Consider the following 8,670-nt stretch of genomic DNA (forward strand, 5'->3'; position numbering starts at 1 on the left):
CCCAACAACATTCCATTCCTCCATATTATCCACAACAAAACTACACCAAAACATTAAATATCAATACATCCACATCAGCAAAACACTTATCCCAATACAGCCACATAAGCAAAACACATTTTACAATACAACCAAATCAGCAAAAGACAACATCTTTGTTGGCCCAATACCACTTCACCATTGCATTTGCCCTTATAGGGGCTGTCTTGTTGTCACTGTAAAAAGTTCAATTTCTTTATTTGGGCTTTTGTCCGTACCTTCTTACTCTAGTGGTGAGAGGCTTTGGTATTCGTTTCTGAAAGAGTTTTTTTCTATCCTCTCCCCAAGAGAGAATAACGAAGGAAATATGAGGGGGGAGAGAGAGACAATCAAGCTTGAATTTGTTGTAATTGTTGTTGTGCAAATTTGGGATAATTCGGAGAAGTTTCATGTTTTGGGATATGAGGTTTCTGGTTTATTTATGTTGGAGGATGAAGAAGAATGAGTGCCATATAAGCAATTGTACGCCACATCATTTAAAAAAAAAAATGTATATTGACACATAAGCATTTGTTGATCAGAACTTGTTGACTTAATGCCGAGTCAGCAGAACTCCTTACTGAAAATGTGTTAAACCTGTCAGGGTGATTATTTGTAACAAAATTTCTTTAGGTAACTAATTTGAATATTTCTTGGTATAGAAAAACTCCGTTCTATTTTTTTTTTTTCCCTTTTGCATAATTAATTAACTAGAGGAATTATTCTCTCTTCCAATGTAAGACATTCATACAAATCCAAGATACAAGAGACAAAAATGAACTATAAGAAATCAAAATACCAATACAAATGTGGGTACCACAAAGATTCAAATATTGCCGAACCCTATTTCAAAAATATATATATATTGCCAAACCCAATTTGTCTAAACTAAATTACACAAGCCCATAATTATTTCAAATACTCAGACAATGCCACAAAAAAACAAAGAAAAAAGGATAGGTGTAGAGAAAGTAAATAATTAACCTAACAATAGTAATTATATGTAAGATGGGTTAAGGCCGCAAAACAATCAAATAAGATACGAAGAGAGTAATAAAGAGAGAATTTTTATCTTCATATTAACTATGAGAAGTGGTAGTAGTGGTAGTAGTAGTGGGAGCAATAACGGTGGGATTGTTGTTGTCGTTGATTTTCTTGGCAAGATTGTGCTTGTTGTTGTGCATCCAAACCTTGAGAACTTTTCTCTTGATCCCAATCTCTTGGCAGAATTGTTGGATAACACTTTGTTCTTGTTTTTGTATTTTCCACCCAACTTTCTCAGCAAAACTCAACATTTTCTCCTTCTGTTCTTGTGTGAACTTTGTCCTGAACCTCTTCTTCACAAGGTGATGATGATGATAAGGTTGCCTTCCACCACCACCACCACCACCAATATCTTCTTGTTCATCAGATTCTGAAGGCAACATTGACCCAACATTATTGTTGTTGTAGGACATAATCATTTGGTGTGGAGTTGGTGCTGCTCTTGAGGATATAACAGTTGGATACAGCAGTGGAGTTTCATGTCCCAAAAGATTCTTATGGTGGTGATGGTAGGGTTGTCCAAGAAGTAGTTTCCTTCCAACCCAAGAGGAGGAGGAGGAGGGCTCACCTTCAACTTCTTTTCTGTGAAAATTTCTATGGCAATTGCAAACTGCGCAAGTGATTGCTTCAATGGTGCCTTCTTCTCCACTTGGCATGAACTCTCCACACCCATCAGTGGCATTTCCTCCCATTGTTGCTGCATGATTCTTCAGGCACTCTCTGTACCTCACAACCTTCTTGTAAGGCACATTATTGTTGTTGGAATGGTCATGATGATGATTGTTTAGGCTCGTGGGTATGGAGGGGCCATTGGAAGAATTAGGAATATGATGATGATCATGGTGGTAAATCATGTGGCCTACACTGAATGCTGTGTTTATTGGAACTGGGATGTCTCCTCCTTCTTGACTAGAAAGCTCCATGACCTCTCTTTAGGGGGTGTTAATGATGATTATTTTATGTGGGTTTTTTTTGGGTTTGGTTGTTTGGAGACCAAAAGATGGAGAGAAGGATAGAATTAACTGTAGGAACGAGATGGGTCTTGATGATTGAAATTAAAAGTGGGTAGAATTAACTATAGATTCACAAGATGGGTCTTAATGATTGAAATTAAAAGTGGGTTGCTTTCTTAAAAAAAAAAATCCTAGGGTTCTAATCTTGTAAAGGAATTTTGTCAAAAATTGTCCACTCTTTTAGAAGCACAAAACATACCTAGAAATAAAAAAAAAAAAATTAAATGAAAAACCCATGAATTAATTCCTCTTTAATTTATCTTTGTAAGGGGAAAGAAGAATGACCCACTTCAAGAAATTGAGGAAGATAGAGCTTGAAACTCTTTATAATCATCACAAGTCTATTAATCCCTTTAGATCAAAAGGCCATGCAAATCAAACAAAAGAGGTTAGCAAAAACACCACTATATTCAATTTCACTCCTCACACATTTTAATTAATTCATTGTCAGTGAGTGTGAGAGAGAGGGAGAGAGTCAACACTATATGATACTTGTATGAAGTAGAAATGATTGATTAGATATGAATACTAGAGAAGAGAGAGCAAAAAGAAAGAGAAGAAAAAAATCAAAAGAGGCAAAACACGTTCCAAGAAAATAGACTTACGAAATCAACTTCTCTTTGGAAACCATGAGCTTAGACGCCAGCCACAGCAGAAAAGGCAAAATCTTGGCAACAGATATAAGGCTTTGGGTACAACTAGGAAGAGGAGAGACTGCAAAATTTTGGAATAAGAGAGGGAGAAAGAGGTTTTGCAAGTGAAGCAAGGCACCAAACAAGAGCTTATAGATAGTCGTAGTGAAGGGCAAAAAGGAAGACTGGACAAAGAAAGAAAGAAAGAAAGAAAAAAGCAGAGTTTTTTTAGGACAAAAACAGATAAAGCAGTGAGTTTTAGTGAAGTAGATATAATAAATAAAAATAAATGAGTAAATAAAAAGTGTGTCGTGACTTGTGATTGCTTTGCTTGCACTATCCGGCATCAAGTGTTTACGCCATATAGAGTAGTAGCAGCAGCAGCATGTGTGTCAGAGATGGTATTAGAGAGAACAAACGAAAAAGCAAGGAAGAGAGAGAACAAAAACTCAAAAATAGTAATATGAAAAGAAATGCCTTGTTTAAATCAAATTAGTAAATCATGTCATTTCCTATGCCTAAGAGCAACCAAAATGACTCGCCGGAGAAAAGAAAAAAAAAAGAAAAAAAAAAAAAGAAAACAAAACAATGACTCCATTTTAAAGAGGCATGGATGCATTTTGTTGTGTCTTTCGATGGAGTATGGGAATAAAATACCTCTAATGATGACAATTTGTTATTCCAATTTTGTTGGGAACAACATGGAGGAAGGATATATGAGATGCCTCCATATTGATTCCAACACATGGGTTCACTTATACCACACTCACAACTAAATCAACAATCAATATTAGGTTCCACGTCTATTACATCAAAAAGTAAGCTAGTAAATTTATACTATTGTATCAATACATTTTGTTGGCACAGTCATATCAGCAAAACACATTCCCCAATACATTTTTTATTGGCCCCCAATACATTTCAAGCTTTCAAAACTATATATATAGACACACACGTAGGTCCTTACTTTAGACCCTCAGAGGCGTTCTTCTATACGGGCTTTACAGACTCGTGTTGATCTTCAGGGATAGTAGTTGTCGATGCAAAAATCAACACGACCCACACTTTAGTAGTTGGGGTCCAGGCTGTGACGTAGACGGTGAATCTTTAGACCTACAAAGAACAAAGAGAGGGCGGCCCTTAGTGGCTCGAGGATACTTCGACGCTCAAGTCAATGTCTTTCTCGAGAATTAATGAAGTATCTAATCTTGCAATCCATAATACATCCCTCGTCTCAGGTTGATATTTCCTTTTATTGGTACTTTGAGCCGTTTGTTGGGCTTATCTTACCCCAGTTGTTAGATTTGTTAGGATCTTGATTTGATCATGTTGAGGCTATTGAGGTTGGTGAGATTGATCTTGTCTTTAGGGTTGTTGTGATATGAGGATTCATCTTGATCCTTGGCGTTGGGATCATGCTAATCATTCTCGCCGTATTCCTTTCTTCTTGATTTGACTCTCTGAATTGACTCAAAAGAAACACCAAAAAGAAGAAATTAAAGAGCAAACTAATTCACATAATAAGGTGATAAATGTTGACAAAGATGCCCCAAAATGTTTGTGAATTTATAAATCAATCTTTTATAGTCATTTGTGGGTATATGATTAAAATATTAATACTCAATGTGACAATGATGTTCCATTGGGATGCAAAGGACAATTGCAATATTTCATTCAGACTTATCACATGAATTGGTCAGAGATTGTGTGTGAGAGACTGAGAGATGAGAGAGAATGTTGAAAATGATCTCAACATTAATTGAATCTATGTCTTGTTAGCCTTCATGGTTTTGTTGTGAGCTTATTTCTTGGCTATGTAACTTTTTGTGAATTTTTGAGTGGTAGAATACTTAGGTCTTATTTGGTATCAGTGTTATTTTTAGTTTTTTTATTTTACTTTTAATTATAAAAAAATTAAATAAAAATATAGTTTTATTTTATTTTTTCTTTTTCTTTTTATGAAAACCTACAAACAGATTTTCCAAAATTTTAAAAACAAAAAAAAAATTTCAAGAGTTTTTAAAATACCACACACTCATGATGAGCCCCTTTTGCTCTCACGTGACATGTGTGCAAACCCAACCAAGATAAATCGAGCTTATGAGATGATGGACTTCGGGCAAGGATCGGGCTTCATGCTCGGGTCAAGTTAGGCCGAGCTTCGAGCCTTGGTCATTGTTCGGGCATCGGATTGAGTCTCGATCCGCAAGCCATTTAGTGACCCCTACTCATATTTGAGTCAAGAGCACTTACTATTTCTGTGAATCAAGAACAGAGCTTCACAACATCTCGCATGATAATCTCATCTTGAATCAAATTTATGTTTTCATTTTCTATTTCCTTTCTGTTACATAATTTTTGAAAGTGATACGAAACAAAACCTTAACTTTTTAAAAATTACATTTGTAATCACAAAAATGTCAACGGAAGAGTCAAAGTTAGATCCCTCGATTAAAAGTATTCATTTCCGTCCATCCCGAATGATTAAGTTCATGTTTTTTTCTTACAAGAATCAACTCTTGGTTGCTTTTCATGTTTTTTTTTTCCAATGTAGAAGAATGACTTTTAGTAATTCAAACTATATCAAAATTATCATCAAAATGACTTTATTCTTTATTTTATCCTTTCCTTTATTCCATAATCTACACCACATTTAAGCCTCTTTATCCCATCTTTAATTTTTTGTATTTATGTTATGTTGTCCTTTGCTATGGTAATTCTCCATGACTTGCCACTTTATCCTTTACAAGTTTCAAAAAATAATATTCACATATTATCTCTATATGATCATATATAAATAATTATAAAATAAAATAACATATTTAAAATCTTTTACAAATTAAAAAGTGTAGAATATGCAATTGTTTAATAATTTTTGTGTTTGAAATTGACCTAATTTATTTAATGTAGCTGCAACTAGGGTCCACAAGAATAAATGGCTTTGTGTTGACAAAACCATGATCACAATTCTCAAGAAATTTTAAATTTTTGTCTCTCTTTTGAAGAGATGAGCCAATCTATCCCAATCACTGCCAGCCCAAATTCCCTGTAATGTGTCTTTAAACATTTTCTTGAATCTTACAAAACTTTTTTGTATTTAAAGATAAGATGTACCATGCATGAGTACTACGGGGCACTACTGTCCCATTTTGAAAAATAAAATTCAATTCCATCCAAATTAAATATAAAATTAGTAATGTTGAAAAGATTAAAAAAAAAAGATAAAAATAAAATTAGTAATATGTAGTCGGATCCTGACTCTTGATATTTTGGGTGCATTCGCATTATCACTTAAGATTGTGTTTGGATTGATGAATTTGAGAAAGGAAAGAGAAGAGAAATGAAGTTTCCTTCTAAATTCTTTGTTTGGAGGGTTTAAAAAAAATTAAGCAGAGGGATTTTGGAGGAATTGAGGGGAAATTTTCATTAAATTTTTGTCAGAATATTTCCTTCCCAAAATGGGGTCTTTTGGAGAGAGATAACGACTAATTAAGTTATTTATAAGTTAAAAATCTAGTTTATCCTTGTACATAATACTTAAATATAAAAAGTAAGGATAAATTAATAAATCAAATCAATTTTATTTGTTTGGATAGTTTAGAAAAAATCAAGGAGAGTGATTTTGAAGGAATTAAGGAGAAGATTTCATTAAATTTTTGTCAAAATACTTGCTCTCAAAATGGGGTTATTTGGAGGGAGTTGCTTCCTTTTGGTTTCTCATAACAATCAAATCAATAAATGAACTAAAGAGATAAGAAGCCCCTCCTTTTTTTCATTGGTAGCTATAAAGACATATCAAATACATATAAAATGATATTAATATTCTCTTTTCATTTTTGCAAGAAAAAAGAGAGAAACTTTTTGCTATTCCAAAAGCAAGGCAGTTTATTCTTAGTTTTCAAACTCAATATTGTAATAATCAACTAAGTAGTCCCCATTCACATAATATTCCCTTTTATAAGATCATGCCAACTTTTTTGTTCTAATAACAAATTGTTGGTGCAAGAGTACAAAATAATATAAAAATATAGAAATACAACTTCGATCGTAATGGACTAAGGCACGAGTATCTCGCTTTGATTTACAACAAGTGTACTAGAATTCTCTTGGCTTGACTTCTTTAAGATACAACAGCTCGACTCGGTCGTATAGCTAACTCGGACCTACACTCAATTGGTTAGCTCGAAGCCCCATAAGAACACCTTTTGATCTTTGCCCAGAGAATATTAGAGAGAGACTTTCTTAGAGAGGAGAGTGTGAGAAGTGTGTATATTGAAAGAGTTGAGGTAGAAGCCTTTATATAGACTGGGTTGCATTTAATGACATTTAATGGAATTAGCAGTTACGGAATTTAACAGTCGTAACGTCCTAATAAATGCACATTAATTATGCATATTAATTACGCCCAATAAATGTACATTAGTAATGCGTAACGGACAATCACACTTAATGACTAGTAAAAGAACAGTCATAACGGGTCATGCCATTAACTACCCACACGCATGCATAACGCACACGCACGACCCGGATTCACAGAAATGCACAATGGGTCGATCCAAATTAAAAATATGATTTATTATTATTTATCTTTTAAAATATACCAACATTCCCTCACCTATTTTAAAAGAAGAGAAAAGAGAATATACCCGGGTAAAGAGGACCATAATGCATCATGAAGGTGTGCTTTGTATTGAACCTTCACTTAGTGAACCAACAACCTTTACTCCAGAGCCAAGAGTAGTCTTAGACTTGAACTATGATTGCTTTGAGAAAATAAAGTGTCATCGACCACACATGACAATCCAAGTGTAGACATAGGCTTCCACAACCAGCATGTTACGGTCATGTGCTGATCCCAGTATTCATAAGTGCTATTTGAGAATTTCGCCCAAATTCTCAATAGGAGCGGCCCCACTCCCACACTTATCTAGGTGAATTCTGTCAAGGGTGTTCCTGTACATCATACACCTCACTCATACGAGCTACAGATATTCATTAAGAGTTTTAGAAAACTCAACCTCCAAACAGTACAAGATAATGCAAACACATCCTAGGGATGAAAAAATAATAGTGCATTGTCAACCACCTTATGATTCGTTATTCCCATTGAACCCAGTTACAAGATCTCTGGGTTGGGTATCCTCATATATGGCTCATTGACTCAATGGGCTTTAAACTCATCCCCTCGATGTACTCCATACCCTATCTCTTGTCAAGGCTTTTGTTAGTGGATCTGCAAGGTTATCACAAGATAATCCACATTTATAACACCATTACACATATAAGATCTTACAATACTGTGTTTTCTTCTAATAGGTCTGGATTTTCCACTGTAATAACGGTTCTTTATTCTCCCAATAGCATCTGTGCTATCACAATGTATAAGAACCGATGGAACTGGTTTCTCCCATATATAAATTTCTTGTAAGAAATCTCTTAACCAACTAGCTTCCTCACTAGCAGAGCTTACAGTTATAAGCTTAGCTTTCATAGTAGAGTTACCTATAATGGTTTGTTTTTTAGATTTCCAACACACAGCAAGGTAAAAACATAACCAGTGGTAGAGAGAAAATCACCAAAACAAGTATTCCAATCAGAATTAGAAAAACCTTCAAGCACAGCAGGATATTTTTTATACAGCAAGCCATATTTTTTATACCAGATAAATATCTCATAACATGGTCAATGGAAAGCCAATAATCTTTACTAGGCTTGCTAGTAAACCTATTGAGTACTCCAACAGCATATACAATATCAGGTCTAGTACAATCAGTCGCAAAACGCAAACTACTAATTATACTAGCATATCACTTTTGATCATTCTCAACAGGAAATAAATGCACACTAGGATCAAAAGGAGTTGTAACATGCTTATAATCATGAAAACCATATTTATTCAAGACTTTCTCAATGTAATGTGACTGATCCAAAAATATTCCATCATGCGTCTTAGTTATTTTCAT

General features: G+C 34.4%; 1 protein-coding gene across 1 annotated transcript; it reads right to left on the minus strand.

Moving 5' to 3' along the window:
* Positions 1 to 985: 985 nt before the first annotated feature.
* On the minus strand, positions 986 to 2,822 carry LOC119983999 (zinc-finger homeodomain protein 3-like). The gene has a single exon (XM_038827740.1). It carries the CDS (start codon positions 1,983 to 1,985, stop codon positions 1,098 to 1,100), a length of 888 nt encoding a protein of 295 aa, XP_038683668.1. The 5' UTR covers positions 1,986 to 2,822; the 3' UTR covers positions 986 to 1,097.
* Between the last annotated feature and the right edge of the window lie 5,848 nt (positions 2,823 to 8,670).

The sequence above is a fragment of the Tripterygium wilfordii genome, chromosome 18 (genome assembly GCF_013401445.1).
Source record: "Tripterygium wilfordii isolate XIE 37 chromosome 18, ASM1340144v1, whole genome shotgun sequence".
Lineage (NCBI taxonomy): Eukaryota > Viridiplantae > Streptophyta > Magnoliopsida > Celastrales > Celastraceae > Tripterygium > Tripterygium wilfordii.